General features: G+C 42.4%; 1 protein-coding gene across 1 annotated transcript in view; it reads right to left on the bottom strand.

The window, feature by feature from the left end:
- LOC144686219 (contactin-associated protein-like 5) overlaps window positions 1-26,922 on the bottom strand; it is a 738,881-nt gene that overhangs the window by 54,761 nt on the left and 657,198 nt on the right. Inside the window, exon 23 of the mRNA XM_078551310.1 lies at window positions 17,986-18,204. Within this exon, the coding sequence (XP_078407436.1) occupies window positions 17,986-18,204 (219 nt within the window). The remainder of the gene's footprint in view (window positions 1-17,985; window positions 18,205-26,922) is intronic.

Raw genomic sequence — 26,922 nt, 5'->3', positions numbered from 1 at the left:
TGGAAAGTCAGCATGGATTTGTTAAGGGAAAATCGTGTTTAACTAACTTGACTGACTTCTTCTGATGAGGGGGATGTAGTTGGTGTGGTGTACATGGACTTCCAAAAATCATTTGATAAGGTCCCACGTTACAGGCCAGTCAGCAAAAGCCTATGGAACAAAAAGGACAGTGGCAGCATGCATGCAAAGTTAGCTGAGTGACAGGACACAGAGTAGTGGCAAACGGTTGCTTTTCAGGCTGGGGGAAGGTATATAGTGGGTTTCCCCAGAGATCAGTATTAGGGTCACTGCTTTTATTGACCTATATTAATGACCAAGACTTGGGTGTGCAGGATGTAATTTCAAAATTTATGATTGTCACAAAACCTGGTAAACATTGTGAACTGTCAGGAGGATAGTGATAGACTTCAAGGGGACATAGACAGGCTGGTGGAATGGGTGGCAATGTGGAAGGTGAAATTTAATGCAGAGGAGTGTAAAGTGATACATTTTGGGAGGAAGACCGAGGAGAAGCAATATAAGATAAAGGAAACAATTCTAAAGATGGTGAAGCAGCAGCAGAATCTGAGGGTCAATGTGCACAAAGCATTGAAGGTGGCACAGCAGGTGGAAAAAGTGGATAATAAGACATATGGGATCCTGGGATTTATAAATAGAGGCATAGGTCGGGATTTTCTGGCCCCGTTGTGGCGGGACCTGCCACAGGGGATTCTGCGGCCCAGCCAAAGGCCCGCTGACTTTCAGTGGGAGCGGGCGATCCTGATGGTGGGCGGGGCCAGAAGATCCTGCCCATAGGGTACAAAAGGCAAGGAGGTTATAATGAACCTTTATAAAATACTGGTTCGGCCTCAACTGGAGCATTGGTGCCTCAATTCTGGGCACCACACTTTAGGAAGGGTGTAGGGGCATTAGAGAGGGTGCAGAAAAGATTTACAAGAATGGTCCCAGGGAGGAGTGACTTCAGTTACTAGAACAGATGGAAGAAGCCGGATCTATTCTCCTTAGAAAAGAGAGAGTTAAGAGGAGATTTGATAGAGGTGTTCAAAATCATGAGTGCTCGGGGGAGCAGGTATAGAGGGACTGTTCCCATTGGCAAAATGGTTAAGAACCAGAGCTCACCAATTTAAAGTGATTGGCAAAAGAGCCAGGGGTGACATAAGGAAAAACTTTTTTTACACACTGAGTGGTTAGGATCGTGAATGCACTGTCTGAGAGGGTGTGGGAGCAGATTCAACCATGGCTTTCAAAATGGTTTTTGGATAATTGTCTGAAGAGAAAAAATAACGCAGGGCTTCGGGCAAGAAAGCGGCACTACCTGAGTTGCTCTTGCAGAGAGCCAACATAGACATGATGGGCCGATTGGCCTCCATCTGTGCTGTAACCATTCCATGATCCTATGATACGTTACTTAAAAAAAATTCACACCAGCTAATTCTTCCTTTAAGACATGCTACAGCGGAATTTAATTCAAATGCACCATTACTAAATTGCAAATTATGCACTTTCAGTTTAAAGCCAATTGGAAGATGTAACGGGAAGGGAAAATATGGAATAGATAAATGGAGTAAAAAATAAAATAATCTCCATGCACCGAATGATGATCACTCAACAACTCTTGTAAAATGCACAGATTTTATACAATCATGGCAGGTGGCATTAGTCAAGTAACATTTCGGTATAAGCTCCCACACTGAGCTCTTCTTACAATTGTATGACCACAAATTAGTGGAAAAACTTAAGTAAAAAATGAAATGTTAAGATCTGATCATTCTGGTATCCTAATGAGCAGCTGTCCATCATCATTTTTATTTTTCTCACAATGTGGAATCTCCAACGGACTCATTAAAAAGGCCAAGAGGGGGGAAAATGTAGGTCATTCCAGTTTTATGGAATCTTGGAGAGATATAACACAAATGGAGCCCATTCAGCCCATCCTGCCTGTGCCAGTTCATTCTTCTATCACAGAACTACTTTGAAATTGGAAATTATGAGTTACTCCCCGCTGCTTTTAAAGATCTTAAGTGGTTAAAGGAAGAAAGGCTGCATAGTGATTTTGTGATAAGGTCCCTCATTACAGTTACAAAAGGCTGGTTTAGCTTTTTCTTATATTTTAGCAGTATGGAACAAGATGCCACACACAATTAAATATAAATTTAAACTAATAACTTAATGCACAAATGTTCATAGAATCAGAGAATTGTACTGCACAAGAAAGGGGCCATTCAGCCCATTGTCCCTCTGCTGGCTCTTTAAAAAATCTAACCAATTCTTCCCAACCTCCCTGTTCTTTCCATATAATCCTGCAAGTTTCCTTTCCAAGCCACTGGAAATGTAGCTGAGGTCACTGAGACCCAATCTGCTATTTTAACCTGAGGCCTTTACAGGGGAGCAATGGATCTACATTCACAGGGGGGAAAATCTGCCGCGAGGAAACCTTGGGAGTCCCTTGCCCCGGATCTCCCTGTCCCCTGATCTCCGGATCTCCTCCCCACATGCCAGACTGTTGGGGTCTATTCCCGTGGGTAACCAGTGGCTCCCTGCCACACGAATTCCAAGCTCAAGCCGGCCAATCGGGCAATGATTCCTGCTGGGCATCAGCGGGCGTTGGTCGCTGAGAACTGAGGAGTTAAAATCTCAGCCGGGCTCAGGATTCAAGTTTCTCGCTCACCCTGACCCAGCTGTATACACCAATTCCCTCATGTGTTAAAATCCAGGCATCAGGTGCTGCAGTTATTGATAACGTAAGGTTGGTGGAAGCATATTCAACCACAACTTTCCAAAGGGAATTAGATAAATGCTTTAAGGTGAAATAAAATGCTGGCTTATGGGTAAAGAGTGGGGGAGTAATTGAAGAGCTCTTTCAACGAGCCGGTACAGGCACAATGGACCTTTTTTGCTGAATAAACTTCTGAAGATCATGAGAAATGTAGTGGACATTGTCTCATTGCTTGACACTGTCTGTAAAACAATAAATTACATTTTTACTTGAGATCCCAAAGCTTGTTATATTGATTAATAGATCAATTTGAAATAGGCTGGGGGTTTCCTTTGATCCTTCTCCCTCTCCGCTGCTGAAAGTCTGGCAGAAACAAGGGTCAGAATCTTGCCCTTGGATAGCGGGCGGGCCCCACCGGCTTGGCGGCGGGCGGGCAGCCGACCCCCACCAGTGAAATGGGGCCCGCCGCCATTTTAAGTGGGCGGGCCAATTAAGGCCCACCCAGCAGCATCCCCGACGGGAAGCGCTATGCGCTTCCTGTGCTGGGGGGGGAGGGAATCCCCATCTGTCAAAGTGCGCAAAAGAGCGCACTTCTCCCTGAGGCAAAGTCCTGTCTCAGGGAGAATACTGACAGTGGTAAAAACTTTAAACATAGAAACATTAAAAAATTAACATGTCCCCCTCACGTGATAATGTCACACGAGATGGGACATGTTAATAAAGAACACATAAACGTTATTATTTTTGAACAAAACGGACATGAAACCTCATCCTGCCAGTGTATAAAGTTTCATGAATAATCAGAAGCCCGCTGGGGCTCCTGGCCTGTCCGCCAGCCTTAAGGTTGGACGGGCAGGTCTTTAATTACTTTAATTAGCCTGTCAATGGCTTTAATTGGCCATTGACAGGTCGGCGGGCGGACAGCTGATTTCGTTGTCTGCCCGCCTTCCTAAAACTTTAAATCGCCCGGGATGACGGCGGGGATTCCTCCCAATGTCATCCCGCATCATTTTCCCCTCGGTGACCGGGCCCCGCCCCCAAATCGCCGACGGGAAAATCCTGGCCAAGGTTTCTGCTGCAGTTACAGCCCGCAGGACATTTAGCCCTGATGTCTTTAGATGTCCTACAGGTAAAATCAGGCAATTATTTTTCATTTATGCAACAACTGCATTAGGTAAGAGAAGGAAAAATCATTTGCCGGAGTAAAAAGCTAAGGCAATTTTCACCTTCCAAAATGAAAAGTTTCTCATTTGGATTTTATTATTTTTGAACCGTCTAAAAGCTCACGATTTTCAAGTCTAACCTTGGACTATAAATTACTATCAAAATACTGCTGAGGTTAATGGCACTTTCCGTTATTTATGTGCAACTGGTACAAGCACCTTCAGGGAAGAGGGAGAGTGCAAAATTGGCAGTCACCGTCATGCAACACCGCTGTTAGCTTCACATGCTCTGGGGACCCAGGTTCAAATCCCACCATGGCAGATGGTGGAATTTAAATTCAATAAATATCTGGAATTAAAAGTCTAATGATGACCGTGAAACCATTGTCGATTGTCATAAAAACCCATCTAGTTCACTAATGTCCTTTCGGGAAGGAAATCTGTTGCCCTTACCTGGTCTGGCCTACATGTGACTCCAGACCCACAGCAATGTGGTTGACTCTTAAAAATGCCCCCTGAACAAGGGCAATTAAGGATGGGAAATAAATGCTGGCCTAGCCAGTGATGCCCACATCCCACGAAAGAATAATTTAAAAAAGAAATAAAAATAAATGGCATCTTGTTGTTTGCCTCACAATTGACCTGCATGCTATGAAGTTGCTGTACTTACATGGTAGACAAAACCTTAACTTACCATAGAAAGTTAGCTTGTGTCCATTTCAGCCTAATTACATTTTTAATGATGCGGTAAGTGTCAATTACTCCCAGTGAACCTCTCTGGCACTAGAAATTAACTATTAAGTTGCCTCTCCCTATCTCTGTAATTTCCTTCAATCCCACAGCCCTCTGCTCTCCTTTAATTCTGGCTTCCTGTGCATCCCCAGTTTTAACCTCTCCACTATTGGTGGCTGTGCTTCCAGTTGCTTAGGTCCCAAACTCTGGAATACCCTCCCTATACCTCCCCACCTCTCCATCTTGCTTTCCACCTTTAAGGCATGCTTGAATATTACCTCTTTGACCTAATAACTCCTTATGTGGCTCAGTGTCATGTTTTGTTTTCTAATGCTCCTATGATGCATCTTTGAATGTGTTGTTATGTTAAAAGCACTCCATAAATGTAAGTTGTTGTTGTTGTTATTGCAAGTGTGGTGTCTCATTCCTTCAGGGTTAGAGATTTTAAAAATGTCAAAGAAAAGGTTAAGAACTATTTCCTTATACGCTTTTTCTATTTCCTTTCTGTTTTTTTTTCTCTCTCTCTTAACCTGATCTTTCTTTCCCTCTCTCTGGGCCGAATTTTCTCGGTTTCACAGAGATGAGGTAGGTGGTGGAGCTGGGAACAAAATCGGAAAATAGTGCATCAAGCATTCCTGCCTTGGAGCGATCTTGCCAGAGGTGGGGTGAGCCTGGCAGAGACTATTTCCCCTACAGCAGTGTTATGATATGGCAGGCGGTATTTGCCAGGCTGACCAAATCCACAAAGGAAACTTGGTCACGCTATCACAATGATTTTCAAATTTGTATTTATTACAAGAAGGCTTATGCACTGAAGTCAGAAGTAATGAGTCCACTACCACCTTTAGAGATTTAAAGATTAAATTAAAACATGTATTAACAAAAGAAGAAAAAACAAGCCTTAAACACAGACAAGATTACAGTTACACAGTTGTAACAGTTCCAAAAATTTCTACTTAACCAAACTCCCAACTACACATTCCCTTTAAGGCGGCAGTCTAAATAGATTCCAAATTTATAAAGTCATACAGCAATGTTATCACAAACACCCACTGGACAATAGATTTCCAAAGGCTTTCAACACAACTTTGGTTACTAGAACAGCAAACTTCTTCAGGGTGGTTAGAGGCTTTTTCCCCAAGTCTGTTTCATGTGGCCACACCTCACACAACCTTCCACCCTTCCTTAAATATATTTCTCCCTTTTTGATCTATAAATTCCATTGTTTCCACTTGTCTTTAGGAGTTGCTTTTCCCAGAATATAAAAATCTTTCTTGTTCCTTTGAAAATCAAACACCTTTACCACTTATCTAAAAATGCAAATTTTATTCATACCGTATCTGTTGACCTCACCCTAGCTTTACTCATCTCCATTTCAGATGCCTGTTTTACACCTCACTTCTTTGATAATTTAAACCTTGCAGTCTAATTGTCTCTAGTTTAATTAAATTAGCCCCACACACATAGCTTGCTTTAAAATATCCTACAATAATATTAGGAAAAATATGGTAGTTCCTTGACAGCAGTGGGTAACCAATTAGACCCATTTCTGGGCCAATTGGGGGAATGATGTTGCCACCGCTGGGATCTTTCTGATGGCAGATGAGCCCCCTGCTGAGGCTGGAGCCCCTCAATTATCTGGAGGTGGCGTCCCAGTGGCAGGCCTGAAGGTAGTGGCCAACTCCTCACCATGGACCCTCTGGGATGTGACAAGCCCAGCCACATCTATAGGCCATCATGTCCGAGGATCCCCCTTTTAATGTTTTTGGTTATCAGGTTTGCTTTGTCTGGCGAACGCTAGCTGCACCCTTGATATTAACACAGTAGTTGGTGCTTGAAACAATATAGGCAGAGAGACCGATTAACTGAACAAACCCCGGTGATATATTGGAACTAAGAACAAAGCACTAATGCCATGTGTGCTTCTTCAAACACCTCAAAATTGAGACTTACAGTTACCCAAGAAGCCCCTGCTGTATAGCGATTGGTCAATACAGCCACATGGTCAACTAACTACATTCTCTTAAAGGCACATAGCACTCCACTTTACCACACCCCTCCACAATGATGGCCTGACCGAGGGATTTTTTTTTTTAACTGTTTACAATCCTGCAGAGTGCGTCTCCATTTTGAGGCACTCTCGCAGTCTTCGGCCTGTGTCAACAACTGCTCATCTCCCCTGATGGGACTGTCCAATGGTCATTGCTGCAGCTCTAATTGGGCTTCCAAGTTCACTGGTCCACGTGCCATCCTCACTGGGACAGGGCTCCTGGACGTGGTTTCTTAATGAGTCGCCTCTGAGAAAAATGTGAGCAGCATCCTGTCACAACCACGTCCAGATTCACAAAGTGAAGCTGAGCCTGACATCCAGGTGCCGATGACCATGGCAAAATCAAGCCCTTCTATTTCTCTTTCTAGACCCTTTTCAACATTATCTTCACCCAAATTCATCTTAATCTTTGCACTGATAATTTCACAATCCTCGAATCTGATCGGATAGGAAGATGCACAGTTGCTTGCCCTGTTCATTCAGCTCCCAGGTGCCTGGTTTCCCTCACTGCACTGTTACGGCTCACACTCTCACCAACTCTCCAAACAAAAATTTTACAAACTAAAATGTGCAAGGGCAAGTATAGTGAATGGCAAACAACGCTAGATGTCCTTCCAGGGCAGACTATGGGCCACTATTTGAGTTACGACCGACAACACCAGTTGCTAGCTCAGGTAGACCTAGAGATGAGTTCACTGAGCTGATTCTGCTGGCACAGCCATTATTCAGAAGAGAAACATCAACGACGTAAGCTAAAGTACGTATTGCTACTTCTTTAGGGGTACAGGCACACACAGGAAGCCTGAGAGCAGCATTTGGTCAGCCTGACCTGCTTGGGACTCCTCCTAGAGTATTGTGTACAGTTTTGGCCTCCTCACTTAAGGAGGGGTATAATTGGATTGAAAACCGGTCAGAGAAGGTTCACTAGTTTGTTCCTGGGATGAGGGGTTTGTCCTATGAGGAAAGGTTGGGCCTATATTCACTGGAGTTTAGAAACATGAGACGTGATCTTGTTGAAACATGTGAGATTCTGGCGGGGTTTGAGAGGGTGTTTCCTCTAGTGGAATCTAGAACTAGGGGAAACAGTTTAAAAATAAGTTTGGCTCCCAGTTAGGATGGAGATGAGGAGGAATGTCTTCTCTCAGATGGTCATTAATCGCTTCCTGTCCTTGTAAACATCACTCCGCCACACATTCGCCGACTGACGAAAACCCACAAGCTGGCTGAAACCATGCTGCACCTCCATGATGACCTGTTCAGCCAGCCTGCTGCCCACCTTCTACCTCAGGGTCCCATATGGAGCACCCCTCCTGAACAAGATCTGCCAGCAGACATCCTTTGGACCAAGGAGTGGGAAACACGGAAGTTCCTTGTGACAAACCCCATCTATCGAATGGCAGGCTTTGAACTACCATGGCGAGAGTAGTCCTTGGTAAACAGGTTCAGGACAGACCAGGGTCCCAGTGCAGCAATCCTCCACCACTGGGGCCTCAGTATAAACCTCTTATGCACTTGTGTAAAGACACAAACAACATTGCACACTACCAAGGAGTGTCCTCTCTACAGACCAAGTGGCAAATTAATCACCTTAAACTCAGCAAATGAGGAGACAAATAAGGGATTTGCATTCACTAAACAAATAAATACACCTAACCTTCTCTCTCCCAGGGAGAACTGGAGGCTGGGTCATTGAATATATTCAAGCCTGAGTTAGACAAACTTCTGATCTACAAGAGGTTCAAAGGTTATGGGGTGGGTGATGGGGGGCAGGCAGGAAAGTGGAGTTAAGGCCACAATCAAATCAGCTATGGCCTGATGGCAGAGCAGGCTTGAGGGGGCAAAATGACTTACTCCTGCTCCTATTTCTTCTGTTCTTTTGGTTTTATGCTCTTATGTTCTGCTGGTCCCCTTTATCTCCAAGCACACCAGTTACTCAAAGTATTCCTGGTAACAGATCCTCTGATGCCCAAGAAGGAAGTTGAGGCAAAATAAGTAAACAGATAAATGCAATCAACATGAGATCTCAGGGAAGTCTAAGTGCTAGTTGGAGGGAAAAAGGGATATAAGACAGGCATTTAAGTTACTAAATGCACATGCTGTGAATGTTTGTGTCCTCCCTCATGATGGTCCCACCAAGTTTCACAGTATATCCTGAAAGCTTGGCCTTTCTCATTTAGATGATGCCTTTGATGGTGACTGCCTGACGAGCTACTTATGTAACAAAGCTGCCCCGTTCCTGCTCATCTAGGTAGCTGTCCTAATAGGATCAAATGGCAACTATTTTTACAAAGTCCACTCATCCACTGCTCCTCAGCATGGTTAGGTAGCTGATTCCCTTATGGTAGATTCATTGCATGGTGGAGCATTTGCTGTGCCCTGATCTTCACTTAATCGCTGGTATGTAAATTTTCCACCAGATATCTCATTAGTTCCACTTAGTGTACAACCAACATACTGTTGTCAGTGAAACCCACAATATTATTTCCCAATGGTAATGAATCTCAGAGGTGCCATCTACTCCAAAGAGCACCACGCAGAGGAAATTTTGCTCTTCAACCAATGTGGTCTGTCCACCCACACCCCCACTGCATCCCCCACCACCGCTACCATCTCCCACTACCACCACCACCATCCCCCACCACCACAACCCCACCTCTTTGCCCGGCGGTGTAGCATGGTGCCACCCTGAAATTCCAAATCCCTGGGAGGAAGACCTTGCCAATGACTGCCATAAATTGTGCGGATGCCTGGCAAAGCTCTAGGGATTTTGGACTGGGTCAATCACTAGGGAAGAGAGAAGTCCTGTTCTGTTGCATTTTTGCCCTCATAGTGACCCATTACCACACACAGTATCATACACAACTATTAGAAATAAGTAAGCAGAGGCACAGGAGAAGGTGTAACAAAGATTTGCATGCATGAAAGCAGAACAGCGAGGCTACATCTACCAGAAGGGACTGAACGGTTCTAGAAAAGAGAAGGTCGAGGGGCAACCTATTGGAAGTCTTTAAAATCATGAAAAGTTTAATAAGGTAGACATGGAGAAGATGCTTCTCCTTATGGGTTTTTTTTTAAGACTTAGGCCATAAATAGAAGATAATAAACGCAACAAGGAATGCAGGAGAATTCACTCAGGCAGTTGTGAGAGTGGGAATCTGACTACCACATGGAGTAGTTGAGGTGAATAGCACAGATGGATTGAAGTAGAAGCTACATTTTTAAAAAATTCTTTCACAAGATGTGAGAACCATTGGCAAAGTAAGCATTTATTGCCCATCTCTAATTTCCCTTGAGAGGGTGGTGGTGGGTTATGTGAATTGTTATGCCATATCAGCGGGCAGTTAAAGTGTCAACACAGCGCTGGGTGCCTGAAGTCACATATCGGCCAGACTGAGTAAGGTCAGCAAGTTTCCCTAAATGGGATAGTGAACCAGATGGGGTTTTTTTAACAACACTCCAGCAGTTTCATAGTCACCATTTCTGATAGCAGTCTTGCTTTTCAATCCAGATTTAGTCAATTACAGTAATTGAATTTAAAGCCCCCAGCTGCCCTGCCATCACGATATCTGTAGCTCAGACCTCTGAATCACTAACCCAGTAACATAAGCGCGATCTTTCTGCACTCAGTAAATAAGCACATGAGGAAGAATGGAATAGAAGGTAATGTTAACAGGGTTAATTGAAACTGTGGGAGAAAACTCATGTGGAGCACCAACACCAACATAGACCATTGGGGTGAGTAGCCTGTTTCTGTCCTGTAATTCCTATGTAGTAGTTTTAACAACATTTATAATATTTTGAAGATTATTCTTGTTATCCACGTGTCCATATGTTTCCACGGCACTGTTTCAAAAAAGAGCAGGGGAGTTATTCCCAGTGTCCTAACCAATATTTATCCTTCAACTAACACTACAAAGACAGGTTATTTGGCCAACATCAAATTGTCAATTGTGGGACTCTGCTGTGTACAAACTGGCTGCCACCTCCGTACATTAGAACAGTGACCACACTTCAAAAGCACTTTGGGATGTCCTGAGGTCATGAGAAGTGCCATATAAATGGAAGTGCTCCTTTCTGTTAAAGGCGTAATGTAAGAAATGAAGATTTAACAATGTTGAATTTTGAGATACGTCATCTGCCCTTTCAGGTTGCGCATTATTCTGGACCTCACTAACATCAAGGAAAAGCCTGATTAATTATTGGTATTCAGATGTGACCTATTTAGAAAAGAAATATACTAAATCAGTTTACGAACCATGATATTTCCTAATGTACACACACTTGATAAGATAGCAACTATCTGATAGAGGCACAAAATCTGATCCATTATGAAGCCATTTGTCATACAGCTGCCAATAAAGCAGTCCATTTCATAAGTTTGCTACATGTGTATAATAAATGGCTGTCATTTCCTGGCTTGCAAATTAAATTCAGCTACTTCCTAATCACATTTCTGTGTTCTATAGATTACAGTTGCAATAAAAAGCAGATATGCCTGCTGGTGTAAAGGAACCAAGTGTGATGGGCCATCAGGATGCAGCATCCCAGAAATAAGTCAAAGGTTACACTGAAACTACCATTGCACATGATTTAGCTAGCTAGCTACTATATTGAGTTATTGTGAATGTAATATAGATATTAGTGAAGGTGCAGAGGGTATTTAAAGGAATATAACTAGAGTTAAGGGACTTCAGTTTAGGTGACTAGGGAAGCTCAGATGTGCTCGCCTCCTGCACCCTCACTCCCCCCTAAATTCCCGACTGCTGCTTTGGGCAGGCACGAGGCCACATCGCCAATATTATGATGGTTCTGCAGCCAACTCAATACCTCACCCCGACATGCGACAGTTGTCAAATGCAAAGGTTTGGATTGGAAACGGTTCAAAAACTGGATTATATATTAAATTGGACCCTGCTTTAAATATCTTTGGTCGATTTGTCTAAAGTGTAAGATTAAAAAAGGGGAAAGCTTGAGCTGAAAGAGTTGCCTGGGTCTGGAAAGCTCTACCTGAAAAATCTGGTGGAAGCTGACTCCATGAATAATTTTGAAAGGGAGTTGGACAGATACTTGAGAATGAGGTGCTTACAGGGTTACAGACAAAATGAGGGATGTTGGACTAAGCCCAACTGCTCTTCCAAGAACGAGCACACCTATGGTGGGTAGACAGTCTTTTTTCTGTGCTGTAAGTTTCTATGATTCTATCCTATCATTAATTGCAGCCAATTGACTCATAATGCAATCAGGTTTATCACTGCATCTTTTTATCCTTAAAAGTTAATGTTTGCTGTTTCTAAGTGTAAAGGTGCATTTTGCCATTTTGATCATTCAGTCTTCTGATTTAAGCAGATATAAAAGATAAAAGCACATCATTTTTACCTGCTTTGCTATAGTCTTATAAGGAAATGCGAGCACAAGAACACAAGAATGCAAGCTACCTCATTGTTAGTGTGATATCCTTACTGTTTTGAAATTTAGGCAAAGCAAATTTTATTAACTCTGCCTATTGCTTCTTTACATACTGATAAATACGTCTAATTTACAAATCTCTCTGATCAACTTTGTGCTCCAGGCTCAGAACGCCCAAAGCATCAACTCATTCTGCTCTTGACGATGGAAATTCCAGATAGACATTTGGGGGTAAAGAAATCAAAATTAATATCTGTGACCCAGTTCAATATTACCAAAGACCACTCTGAAGAGGCAAATACCCTAAGGCAATCTCTCATCACACATGGTAACAACCCCACACCAGATTTATTCTGAAAGTCTACAGCAGAGGATTCAAAATGCATCTAATTTGATTTTCTGTTGTGTCATGAATGTACCTCAGCAATATTCTTCAGCTAGTCGCCGTTGCAAAATTATTATATTAGGTTGCATTATATCAGTCTTCATGTGTCATAATTTTAATTCAATCTCCTTGCCCCATCATCCATAACATTTTTATTGCTATTGTTTGGATGCACAACTTGATAGCTGCGATATTTTAAAGTGTTCATATTTTTCAGTTTTGGTCTTTGTTGTTTTAGAGGATAACCTTGTCAATAATGAAGAGCAAAATAGTTATATTTTAAATATATCAAATGTTATAAAGCCTATTATACAGATAGCATTATTAAATAAAAATGCATGTCATTTGTAAAGAAGCCCAGTGAAATTACTAAAACTGAAGCTTTTCAAAGGGGACATACTAACATGTGTCAGAATTTTAATAGGCCAATGGACATTTTGATTAAATATTCTGAGATATGACATCACAGTAAAGAGTATCAGCTTCATTATGTGGGTAGAACTCCTGCCTGAAGCAGGAGGCTTGGGGGTTCAGGCTCCCCTAAATACTGGAGCAAATACGTTCAGCTGATATTTCAGTATTGTGGTGTGGAACGTACAAAAATACGCATTAGGAGCAGGAGTAGGCCACTCAGCCCATTGAGCCTGCTCTGTCATTCAATAAGATCATGGCTGAGGTGAATAAAACCCCAACCCCACATTGCTGTCAACCCCCAATAACCTTTCGCTCCCTTGTTAATCAAGAATCTAATGAGCTCTGCCTAAAAAATATTCAAAGGCTCTGCTTCCACTACCTTTTGAGGAAGAGAGTTCCAAAGGCTCACAACCCTCTGAGAGAAAAAAAATTCTCCTCATCTCTCTCTAAAATGAGTGACTACTTATTTTTAAACAGTGACCCCCTAGTTCTAGATTGTCCCACAAAAAGTGCTAAGATTAACAGAGGTGCCCCATTTTCCATATGAGATGTGTAAGCAAAACCTCAGTGACAGCTTAGGTGGGCTTAAAAAATCCTGAGTGATACTTAAAAAAGATAAGTGAGTGTGGTCTTCCCAACATTCTTCCACCAAGCAATGCAAACTACTAGACAAACTTACTGGACATTGATGCACTTGTGGTTTGTGGAATCTTGCTAAGTGCAAATTGCCTGCCCTGTTTAACTACGTGCATCAGTGACAATGTAAGATACAATCCTTTACAAAGAATTCCCAGAAACAACAGACCTGGGGTTATGGAGAGATTCCTTTGAACTTTTCAGGGTCTGTCCGTTTTATCCTCTAAGTCTTGTTGTTTATCCCTTCAGTGTTTTTTTTCTATATATACTCTCGTTCCTTGCCTCTCCCTCCACAATAAGATTCATCTCAAGCCTATCCACATTTCATTGCATCTGACATTTGTTCACCTATCCCACTATCCTGCTATGAATTCCTGAAGTGTTTTATGGTTGGGTTTTTATGACAATCCAACATGGTCCTTTTTACCAGATATCAGCTTTACTGGCCAGAATGTTCCAGCCCGTCACGCCAGCGGGATCTTCCGGTCCCGCCGATGTGATTTTGTCCTTTTTATTCGTTCATGGGATGGGGGCATGACTAGCTAGGCCAGCATTTATTGCCCATCGCTGAACAAAGATTTCAATGGCTCATTAGCCCCACTGCAGGGGGTCGGGGAGGCTGGGAAATCCCTGCCACTGTTTCTGAACTGAATTTGCATTCTCAAACTACCATGGTGGAAATTAAACTCATGCTATCAGGATTATTAGTCCATGCCTCTGGAAAATATTTATTTTGTGCCTTATGTATCTCACATTCGAAAACGTATCACGGCTGACAACCTGAAATTCAACCTCTACAGGATGCAAAATGGATAGTAGATGATTTGCCTGTACATTAAATGTCTCAGACATTTATTTATTTCCATTGGCTTCAGTGAAAAGGAAAATTGGGCAGGATCTTTAATGGTTGACCAAGGCACAACTGCCTGTTTTACGCCAATACCGAGTTTAATTTCATCGTTCATACTCCTAACTATAAGGCTCCTGCAGGATTATGAAATTTATAAAATGAAAGCCCACAACCATGCAAACTCAAAGAGAAATAGGATGACTAGAAAGACTCGAATGACTCATGGACAGGAAATCTCAACATTGCTGTTATGCCATCTCAGTTCCCCTTTGGTGTTTTGATCAACGACTTATGTCATCTTAGTCCCCCTTGGTGTTTTGATCCACACTGACATTATAATCTACTGTCAAACTGCACCACCATCTCTCCCTCAGTATTATGACAGTGCAACTGCACTAGAACAGGAGTCTGCCAAGCAAATTCCAAATATTGTTTTGTTTACAAGACCAACTTTTGACAACAGTCCTTAGAGAAAGATAGACCAGGTCCCTGGTGGTAGTGTCTGTTTCTAAGCCTAAGCTTTGATATGAATTTTTGGAAACCTGGCAGGCAATGGCAAGGGTGTCATCTGTCTGCACAACTAAAGTTTGACTTCATTTTTTGAGGACAGAGGGGAAGGAGAGAAGAGGAATAGATTGCTTATTATGCCAAGCCCTGACACATATTTTGGTGGCTGACAAGTGCACCATGTGTGTCATTGTCTGTTTACAAGATCAAGTTTTGACTTATGTTTTATTTTGCCGATGACACAAAGATTGGTGGTAAAGTAAGTAGCGTAGACGGGAGCATAACATTATTAAGAGACGTTGATAGATTGAGAGTGGATGAAAATATATAGCAGATGGATATGAAAGCAGTTAAGTATGAAATTAGCTATTTTGGACCAAACAGAAAGATAGATCTGAGTTTTATTTAAATGGAGAAAAGCAAGGAACATTGGAGGTCCAGAGAGATTTCAGGGTTCATGTTTATCGATCGTTAAAATGAAGTTCATAAAAATAAAATAATCTAAAATGCTAATGGATGTTTGCTTTATTAAGGGGAATATAAAAGTGAGTTTTGCTGCAGATTTGCAAAGCACTGGCTAAACTTCAACTGCAATAGTGTATACAGTACCACACCTTAGAATATACTGACCTTGGATTGAGTACACAACTGATTAACCAGAATGTTACCAGGATTCCAAGAGTTAAACTATGTGCTGGGATTACATAAAATAGGCTTCCTCAGCTTTAAAATGTCAAGGGCTGATTTTATTGAAGCTTTATGGGATTTTGAAAAGAATAGATAGGGTGACTATAAACATCATTACCTGTCCATTAAATAACCACAGCACCATCTTTGAAGAATGCTAATGATTTTATTTATACGGAAGATCTCTGCATTTCATCTTACATTTCCTGCTTCTGTTTATAAACATTGATAATATAGGAACAACTGAACACTTTGTTTTGTGCTTGGAAGAAAAGGTTTCTGCTGGTGAGAGAGACTAAGACAAAGGGGCTAAAACCTCAAAATCAGAGCCAGGCATTTCAGGAGAGAAGTTAGGAAACATATCTCCAGACAAAGGGCTGGATTTTGCAGGGGCGGTCGGGGTGTACTGCTCACCTCCCCTCCCTGACTAAAACTGAAAGTCCGCACCACAGCAATAGCACACTGTAGGCCACAACAACAAGGAAAGTGTCGGACTTCCGCCTCTCACTGGGAGGAGGTCCTGCCATCGGGGTCTGCTGGCCAATCTGATTGGCCTGCATTTCTTGCAGTCCCGGCAGCGCCAGAGCTCAGCAGTGGGTGCTACATGGACTCCAAGCAAGCCTGGGGTGAAGGCCTCAATGGACCTTGGACTCAGGTAAGTCAGGGTATTGGGCGGGGAAGGATCAGGCATCCTAGGCAGGGGGTGTGGGGTGTGGGCTTTGCAGTGCAGGCAGAGAGGAATGGGGGGGTACTACCTTTGGTGGGCTGGGGGCGGGGGACCGATGTGCAAAGAGCAACCCCTCACCAAAGTTAGTGCACTCATTCCTCCCCGCCCTATTAAAAGCATTTCTGAAAGGATGGGCTGCCCACTTCTGCCTATCTACCCATCTGACTTTGTAATATTGGGGTTAATTGACTTGCAAACGAGCTCAGTTGATGCTGCCTGACCTGCTAGCGCTTCCCAGCATTTTCTGTTTTCAGGTTTCCAGCATCCGCAACATTTTGCTTTTGTCAATTCTCGCAATTGATGCAAGGTAACAAAAAGGTATTTTGAGAATTGTCAGATTGTGTGGGGTCCACATTGAAGTAAAATGGCAGGCTGGGCATATTCAGGTTACTAATCTTTTTAAACAATTCACACAAATGTCATTTTTGTTAAGCATAGAGCTACGCACTTGAGACTGCTAAGAGAATTTAGCCAGTTCTCTTGTCTACAATCCAATATATTATTCTTGTCCATGTCCATTAACCACTTCTGCTTTCAAGAAGGACCTGGTTCATCATAGAATTGCAGATCTACTGCCATGCCATGTGTGTGGTAAAATATGAGCATCCTAATGCATACGTATAATGGGGATCAAACTCTGTGGAGGTACTTCTATTGTCTACCATAACTTTAGTAGAAATTTTGCAGAAACTTCAGTAAAATGGTGTAAACATCATTTACATCTACGTTTTGGCTTAGTGGTAATGCCAGTTGCAGTTTCAAGAGCCATCCCATTGATTGAAATGCATGCTCTAGGCTGATGTAATCAAATGCAGTTTTGAGAGAAATGCTTGACTGTCTGAGGTGGCATCTTTCAGTTAAGATGTTGAAACAAGGATCCGTTTGTTCTCTCACCGAGATGTAAAAAAAAAATCTCATAGCGCTTCTTGAAGAGCAAGGAGATCTCCTGGGGCCCTGGATAAAATTTATTGCTCAGCTAACATTACAGAAACAGATTATGTGGTCATCATTGCATAGCTGGTTGTGGGACCTTGCTGTGCACAAATTGGCTGCCATTAAGTTCTACGATACAACAATGGCTACGTTTCATGGCTACGCATGCCCGGTGTCATCATGTCGGGCCCATTCCCACACGCTGACGGCAATATTCTGGCCAATGTTTCCTCTGGGGAGAAACTATTCTAATATTCTAATTGCTGTCTGGGCTCTCAGTCAAGCATAGATAATGAAGCTTGGTGAGTCACTCTCTGCCACATTCCAAATGTTTTCCTCACTACCCAGGGATAGTACAAAAGGCAAATTTGATGAATATGTTCGTTATTAATTTACTGGATAGAAAATCACGAAATAAATGGTGAGGCAGTGCAGGGATGGGTGCAGATTTCCAACATATACACCCCCGTTGGATAGGATTCCAAGCAGGAGCATTGATTTGTGAAATGTACCATTTCTTAGAAATTCATGAATCTGTAAAGGAGAGATGTGGGGGCTTAGAAAAAAGATTTTTGGATCCTCTGTTATAGAGATGGTGATGCCTTATATGGTTCAGTACATTGCAACATGAAGATGCTTTCAAAACTTTTCAATTAGTCGTTAGTTAGTCTAGGTACTAATAGCACAACACCAAATTGTTTGCCCTATTGTAATCAAATGTGTGCTTCAAAAACATTACCTTCAAATGATTGGTTGTTCCTATTATAAAAAAAAGATACCTGTTAAAGAATACGATGTGGTGACTGCAATCGATTCACTCGCAATGGAAGATCCACAGTTTGATTCAACCAAATGTCCTTTTACAGAGACTAGGGGAGAACCTGGATGATGCAATGCAACTTTCAGAGGAGTAATCCCATTGAATTGGACCGATGAGAGGCAGCCAACATAGCCTTCTGTGTTTGCCCTCAGTACGTCTTTATCTAGATTATCGCTGTCTGAAACATGAATTAAACATCATGTGCAATTAGTCAGTTACAGGACATGATAAAAGTTGACAACAAGCTAATTAAGTACAAATTAACTCTTATAACTACTCACACATTACTTATCAAAATCAGCCACAATCTTCATCATGATGCCTTTTTTATGAATCCATATGATCACTCCATACATAATGAAGTTAGATGTTACAAATTTTTAAATAAATATAATCTTTATAATCAGTTTTTAACTAATTCTTAAATTATTCATGCACTTTGTCATCCCTTCCATCGATTCACCCCACATCCTAAGTACAAAGTGCATCTAAAAATTGATTGTTAATTAGACTTAAGGGAGAATAGAAAACGTTGAAGTCAATTTTTCACAGGCTGCAGTCCCTTAATTGTAAATTCATCAGAATTTTAATCAAACTTGTCTGAGTGTCATCCTAACATTCTCATTGACGTGTCTAGACCATCGGCAAGAAAGCTCATTACTATCATGAGAGCGTTTATCATCATGTTTACTACCAGAAGATCAGTATTGAAAGTCATAAGTCTTCAGGGAATCCAGTGTCGCTGTTTCAATGGTGCTGGATTTTCCCACGGACTTGAAGCCCTGACGCTGAGACTAAATGGGGGGACCTGAGCCCACACTTGACGGCAGCAAGGCATGCGAACACACAAATTAGAAGCAGGAGTAGGCCACTCAGCCCCTCGAACCAGCTCCGCCCAGCTATAGTCTCCATATTATCAAAAGAGACACTGGAGAAGGTGAAAAAAAGAACAACAAGGCTTATACCAGAACAGTGAGAATATATTAATGAGGGAAGCCAGAGCAGGTTAAGCTACAGAAAATGAAAGCTGGGAGGTTGGCTTAATCAAATGTTTTATGATTATGAAACAGCTTGATAGGGTTGACTTAGATAAATGTTTCCTCTTCTGGAGGAATCCAAAACCAAGCTAGATAAGTTAGGTTGACCTCACTGTTATTTCAACTCCACATCCCCGCCTACCTCTGATAACCTTTCACACTCTGGCTTATCAGACCAACAGTGCAACCTTCCGGGAGGCAGCCTCCTGAATGGCTGCCTCCAAACTCACTGTCAAGACCTGAAACATTAACCCTGTTTGCCTCTCCACAGGCGCTTCCAGACCTGCTGTGTATTTTCAGCAATTTTCTGTGTGTATTCCAGATTTCTAGCATATGCAGTATTTTGTTTTTGAAGTGGAGATTTAGGATAGCTATTCAACCTGACAAAAGGTGGGCAGTGGTATTAACAGGGATTGTTGCTGGGACCACAATTGATCACCATTTACATAGGCAATTTGGACTCAGGAATCAGAAGTACAACTTCAACATTTTTGGATGACACCAAATTTGGGGGTGTAGTTAATACCGAGGAATAATGTGTCAAAATACAAGAAGACATTGATAAACTTGCAGAATGGACATGCAATCGGCAAATGAATTTAATATAGATACATGTGAAGTACTGCACTTCGGTATAAAGAATAAGTAGGCCACTTATGACTTGGACAATGAGTCCAAATGGGGGTAAAGGACAAAGGGACCTACAGGTAGGGATAAACAAATAACGGGAAAAAAAATGATCTAGGTTAATAAAGCTATAAAAAAATAAAGCAGTGAGGTTCATTTCTAGAGGAATAGAATTGAAAAGCAGCGTATTTATGTATTGGATTTTGGTTTGACCATAATTGGAATATTGTGCCCAGCTATAGTCTCCTTATTATCAAAAGAATCACTGGAGAACGTGTAAAAAAGAACAACAAGGCTTATACCAGAACAGTGAGAATATATTAATGAGGAAAGCCAGAGCAGGGTAAGCTACAGAAAATGAAAGCTGGGAGGTTGACTTAATCAAATGTTTTATGATTATGAAACAGCTTGATAGAGTTGAAGCAGATAAATGTTTCCTCTTATGGAGGAATCCAAAACCAATCTAGATAAGTAAAGATCATCACCAGTAAGGAAGTTAGGTCAAACTACTTTACCCATACAGTGATAAGAATGTGGAACTTTCTATCCTAAGTTTTAGTTGAGGTGAATAGAATTGATTTACTTAGTGGGAAGATAGATAAGCACATGTGGGAGAAAGGAAAGAAAGTAAAATATGCTGACAGGATTGGATGAATAAGGATGAGGCTCATGTGGGGCCAGCATTGACCTGTGGAGCCGAATGGTCTGTTTCTGTGCTCTGTACCCTATTCAATTGGAAGAAGATATAATTCAAGTTAGATAACAGAGGTCCCGCTATACAGTGAATCCTATTTACAGAAATTCTTACTGACCACTAAGGCAATGCTTGTTAAAAGTTAACCCTTACTCTAGTTGTATTGGAACTAGCACATGTTTGAAGGAAATGTTTGTCAGAATAACCTCAGCTAGAGTTTATACTGACATAGATTAATCATGATTTATTTGAGAAGCCACTTGAGTGAGTCTAATATTTCATCTCATGCCCATACATCTGAACACCTCGGGCTGGTTATAACTGTGCAAATGGGTGGATTTTAAATGAGTTAAAATCTTGCCCATATTGCCAACAAGGAGATTTCAAGTTTGTTGTAAATGTAGGTTTAATTGTATGTTGCCCATATCCTAACTCGCAGCAATTCCCATTCATTCATCACCCCTCTGCTCACTGACCTGCATTGGCTCACAGTCCAGCAATGCCTCAAGTTTTAAATTTTCATTATTACATTGAAATCACTGCACAGCCTCACTCAGCCCTACCTCTGTAGTTTCTTTCAGCCCTACAAGATCTCTGCACTCTACTAATAATGGTGTCTTTATGCATTCTGATTTCCTTTGCCTAAAAGTTGGTCGTTATGCTTTTAGGCATTCATCTCTGGAATTTGATCACTAAACTTCTCCACTTCTTTGTCTCTCCTTCATCCTTTAAGATTTAAAACTTACCTCTTTGACCAATCTTTGAGTCACTTGTCCTAATAGCTCCTCATCTCGGTGTAAAATTTTGTCGGACACCGCTCCTGTGAAATACCTTTTGATTACTGCATTAAAGACACTGGCCAAAATTTTCCAGTCCTGGCGCAGCAGGTCCCACAAGCTAGCCAAAGGTCGATTGACTTTGGCAGGACCAGAAGATCCTGGAAAAAATCAGTCCCAATACCTTCTTCAGTTCCCTGCCCAAAGGCAGGTCTGACCCACAGCACCTTGGTCCCCACCACAAGGAGGCAGGTCCTGAATCCATCCCAGCTGGATCAGGGATCGAGCCCCAGTACAGTTGGCACCAATCTGCTCTAGACCGGCTATCCAGTCAACTGAGCTATCCAGCCACCTAGGAGTCCAAATTGCCGTGGCAACATGCGCTCGTACAGGCATCACAGAATCACAGAATTTTTATGGTGTAGAAGGAGGCCATTCAGCCCATCGTGTTTGCACCAGCTCTCTGAGCATTGTAACTTAGTTCCAATCTCCTGCCTTTTCCCCGTAACCCTGCACATGCATGTTGTAGTCGGGAGCTATGGATAGTGGTGGTAGAGGCTCCAATTTTCTTTCCATCACATGGCTGACCAGGAATCTCTCCCACTCTTGCCACTTGCCATTGGAGTGTGTTGGAAGGATTTTCAAGTGAATACTCAACCTGTTTGGCTGCGTTATGAATGCACCTTCCTTTGCCATCAAGTCTAGGAGTGAGGAATTGAACCCGGAGCTTCTGGCTCAGAGGCCTTCAAAGACACTATATATGTTGTTATCGTTCTTTGTATCATGTGCATGATTTTGCCTTCTGCGCGATGCAGCTTCCAATAAACTAAATGGAGATTGGCTAGTCTCTCCATTGCATCTGTATTATAGCACTGAGGAAGATGAATAGGTAATTGTGAGTGCCTATAGGGTAATTCAGTGACTGTCACAAGGTAATAACACATTGTGGGGATGAAGTCATGTCACAGACTAGATGAAGAATGGTTGAACGGTTCATCAACCAAAAAACTGCAAAATTCTGGAGAACTGAAATAAAAACAGAAAATGCTGTTGCATTTTGTGTCACAGTTTATCAACCTTGAAATATGTTACATCCTTGGAAGGCTTTTCAACCTGTGGTATTCTATAAGATATAAATGGAACTTGTGGGTGGGTGCAATTTTCTGCTGTTTTCAGTAAGTTGTTTTTTTATGGATGGGGGGGAAGGTGGCTAGATATCATCACAGTTGAATCCTGTGATTCGAAGTGAGGTGGCATTATGCTTTGATTTAACCGCAGTGATGTTGGATTCTGTTTTTCTGCATATTACAGGACAATAGCATAGGCTGTACATATGTTAGAATGTAATGCCAGAAAGAAATGAGAACTTTGGAATTGAAATAATTTTATTCATAGCTAAGAGAAAATCTCAAAGATGAACTGAAATGCTATGATACTGGAATAAATAGGAATCAGTACAGGGGTACTGTCTTTTGCATTGTGTCACAAGGAACTCAATGAACTCTTGGTATTGATCTGCTTCGGTTGATCCAATGTTGACTCACATTACCCTGATGATAGACACTTTTGAAAATGGACAGTGAACGGAATTCCAGAAAGATTGGATTAAGAAGGTGCTATCTCGGACCAGTTGGGTATAACGTGCCTGACTTGAGTGCTTCCCCACTTATGCAGTGCTTATTCGAGTTGTTGCCCAGTGGTTTCTGACATGGGAGATCAAAGGCTGCCGTGGCACATCCTAGGGTTCACAATATGTTTGCGGTTGGTGACCAAGTTGTGTTCCTGCCTCAGAGAAGCTGGCTGCAGACTGTGGCACTCCACATCTACCAGGACAGCTTGGCCCTGGCAGCAACCCAAAACAGACAAAAATCACTGGGGTAAAAAAACATTTTGACCTATAAAAAAAATTTTTTAGTAGTTTTTTTTTTACTCTTTCATGAGATGTGGCTGGACCAGCTTTTTTATTGCCCATCTCTGATTGCCCTTGAGAAGGTGGTGGTGAGCTGCCTTCTTGAACCACTGCATTCAATCCAATGCAGGTGCACCCACCGTGCTGTTTGGGAGGGAGTTCCAGGATTTTGTCCCAGCGACAGTGAAGGAACCGCGATATATTTCCAAGTCAGGATGGTGAGTGCCTTGGAAGGGAACTTCCAGGTGGTGGTGTTCCCATTTGTCTGCTGCCCTTGTCCTTCTAGATGTTGGAGGTCATGGGTTTGGAAGGTGCTGTTAAAGGAGCCTGGGTGAGTTGCTGTAGTGCATCTTGTAGATGTTGCACACTGCTGCCGCTGAATCACAGAATCACAGAATGTCATGGCGCAAAAAGAGGCCATTCGGCCCATTGTGTCTGCTGGCTGTACGTCAGTGGTGGATGGACTGGATGTTGAAGGTGGTGAATGGGGTGCCAATCTTGTTGGAGATGGTACATGTGTAGTGCAAATGTTACTTGCCACTTATCAGCCCAAGCCTGAATGTTGCTGCAAACAGATGGACTGCTTGGGTATCTGAGGATCCAACTGAGTTATCTGATCTTATGGTGGAATAACAATCCTAGAAGTGGTCTAAACATTTGAAGATAGGGATTGGGAATAGAATCTTCCACAGTTCCCACTTTGGATCATTATGCCACCATATGACTCCTTCTGAAAAGTGAGCATGTGCATTTATCAGGTGAAGACAGGGTTGGGTTCACCTGTCTTACTGCTCTGTTTCAGGTCACATCCAGAATTATTGCTTCAGTGGGCAAAAGCTTGCATAGCAGCATGATCCAGCTTCCCAGTAGTAGAGAAGAGAAAAATGGACAGGGAGAAGCAATCCAGAAGAAATTGCGCTTTGCATTAAGAACTTATGAAACTAAGAAACAGGAGCAGGAGTAGGCCATTTGTCCCCTCCAGTCTGCTCCACCATTCAATATGTTCATGGCTGATCTTCTAGCTCAAATCCACTTTCCTCCCTCCCTCCCATTTCCTTTGATTCCCTGAGGGACCAAACATTGATTGATCTTAGCCTTGAATATATCCAACGATGAAGCATCCATAACCTTCTCGGGTAGACAATTCCAAATATTCATTGAAGGAATTTCTCCTCAACTCATGATTGTCCCTTTATCCTGAGCCTGTGTCCCATCGTTTTAGATTCCCTGGCCAATGGAAACAATTTCTCTGTATCTACTCTCTCAAGCCCTTTCAGGAACTTGTATATTTCAATGAGATCACCTCTCATCCCCCTAAACTCCAGAGAGTATTGGCCCAATTTATTCAACCTCTCCTTTGACAGCCCTCTCTTCCCAGAGTCCAATCTAGTGAACCTTTGCTGCACTGTCTCTAATGCAAGTGTAGATATCCTTCCTTAGAAATGGAGACAAAAAACTGCACACATCACTCCAGGTACAATCTCACCAAAGCTATGCAATAATAACAAGACATCTTTATTCTTGCACTACAGCTCCTCTGCAAAAAAGGGCTAACATGCCATTTGCCTTCATAATTGCTTGCTGTACCTGCATGCTAACTTTCTGTGTTCCTTGTACAGCACACCCAAGTCTCTTTGAACATCAACATTTAAAACTGTCACACCTTTCAAAAATCATTATATTTTTCTGTTCTTTCTGCCAAAGTAAATAACTTAATACTTCCCCACATCATACTCCATAGCCCAACTTGTTACCTGCTCACTTAACCTGTCTATATCTCTTTGTGGCCTATTTGTGTCCTCCTCAAAACTTACATTCCCACCTAACTTTGTTTTATCAGCAACCTTAGATGTATTACTCTTGGTCTCTTTATCTAAGTCATTAATATAGATTGTAAATAGCTTAGGCCCCAGCACTGATCCTTACTAGTTACAACCTGCCCTTTTATTTATCATTCATGGGATGTGGGCTTTGCTGGCTGGGCCAGCATTTGTTGCCCATTCCAAATTGCCCTTGAGAAGGTGATGTGGGGCTGGCTTCTTGAATCGCTGCAGTCCATATGGTGTAGGTACACCTGCAGAGCAATTAGGAAGGGAGCTCTAGGATTTTGACCCAGTGACAGTGAAGGAACGGTGATATATTTCCAAGTCAGGATGGTGAGTGGCTTGGGGGGGATCTTCCAGGTGGCGGTGTTCCCATATATCTGCTGCCCTTGTCCTTCCAGATGGTAGTAGCCGTGGTTTTGGAAGTTGGTGTCTCAGGAACTTGGTGAATTCCTGCAGTGCATCTTGTCGATGGTACACACTGCTGCTACTGTGCATTTGTGGTGGAGGGAGTGAATAATTGTGGATGCGGTGCCAGTCAACCAGGCTGTTTTGTCCTGGACAGTGTCAAGTTCTTGAGTGTTGTGGGAGCTGCATATATCCAGGCAAGTGGAGCATATTCCATCATACTCCTGACTCGTGCCTTGCAGATGGTGGACAGGCTTTAGGGAGTCAGGAGGTGAGTTACTTATTGCAGGATTCCTAGCCTCTGACCTGCTCTTGTAGCCACAGTATTTATATGGCTATTCCAGTTCAGTTTCCGGTCAATGATAACCCCCTGGATATTGATAGTGGTGATAATGCCATTGAATGTCAAGGGGCGATGGTTAGATTCTCTCTTATTGGAAATAGTCATTGCCTGACACTTGTGTGGCGTGAATGTTACTTTCCGCTTGTCAGCTCAAGCCTGGATATTGTCCAGGTCTTGCTGCATTTGGACATGGACTGCTTCAGTATCTGAGGGGTCGCGAATGGTGCTGAACATTGTGCAATTATCAGCGAACATCCTTACTCTTGACCTTATGTTGGAAGTAAGGTCATTGATGAAGCAGTTGAATATAATTGGGCTGAGGAACGCCTGCAGTGATGTCCTGGAGCTGAGATGACTGACCTCCTACAACCACAACCATCTGTTTTTGTGCTAGGTATGAGTCCAACCAGCGGAGAGTTTTCTCCCTGATTCCCATTGACTCCACTTTTGCTAGGGCTCCTTGATGCCACACTCGGTTAAATGCTGCCTTGATGTCAAGAGCAGTCACTCTCACCTCTGGAGTTCAGTTTTTTTGTCCATGTTTGAACCAATGCGGTCAGGAGCTGAGTGGCCCTGGCAGAGCCCAAACTGGACATCAGTGAGCAGGTTATTGCTAAGCAAGTGCCGCTTGATTGCACTGCTCATGACCCCTTCCGTCACTTTACTGATGATCGAGAGTAGACTGATGGGGTGGTAATTGAAACTGCCCTGTTAATCCCTGCTCTCTACTTTCTGCAATTAACCGATGCTTCAAACATGCTTATATATTGTCCCAACTTCCTGAGCCTTTACTTTGTGCATTAATATTTTGTGTGGCACCTTATTGAAGGTGTCTTGGAAACTCAGTAAGCTACATCTGCTGGTTCCCCTTTTCATCCTCAAAAAACAAATACATTTGTCAAACATGACTTCCCTTTCACAAAACAATGTTGACTATGATTGTGTATGTGCATTGTTAAGACTTCCTTAATAAGAGATTCAAGTCATATCCCATCAACTGATGTCAGGCTAATTGGTTTGTAGTTCCATATTTTTTATCTCTCTCTTTTCTACATTCTTGAATAGCGAGGTTACATTTTCTAGTTTCCAATCCTCTGACATCGCTCTAGACTCCAGGCAAATTTGGAAAATTAAAAAAAGCCATTGTATCCACTCTCTCTGCCGCTACCTCTTTCAGAGCTCTAGGATGTAGGCCAACAAGTCATGGGGATTTGTCAACCTTTAGGTCAGCATCTTCCGGTCGGCGAGTGGGGCGTGTGTCCCGACGTCACCCCACGTC

The sequence above is a fragment of the Cetorhinus maximus genome, chromosome 11, assembly GCF_964194155.1.
Source record: "Cetorhinus maximus chromosome 11, sCetMax3.hap1.1, whole genome shotgun sequence".
Classification (NCBI taxonomy): domain Eukaryota; kingdom Metazoa; phylum Chordata; class Chondrichthyes; order Lamniformes; family Cetorhinidae; genus Cetorhinus; species Cetorhinus maximus.
The sequence above is the reverse complement of the archived record's forward strand: the minus strand, read 5'-3'. Positions and strand labels throughout refer to the sequence as shown.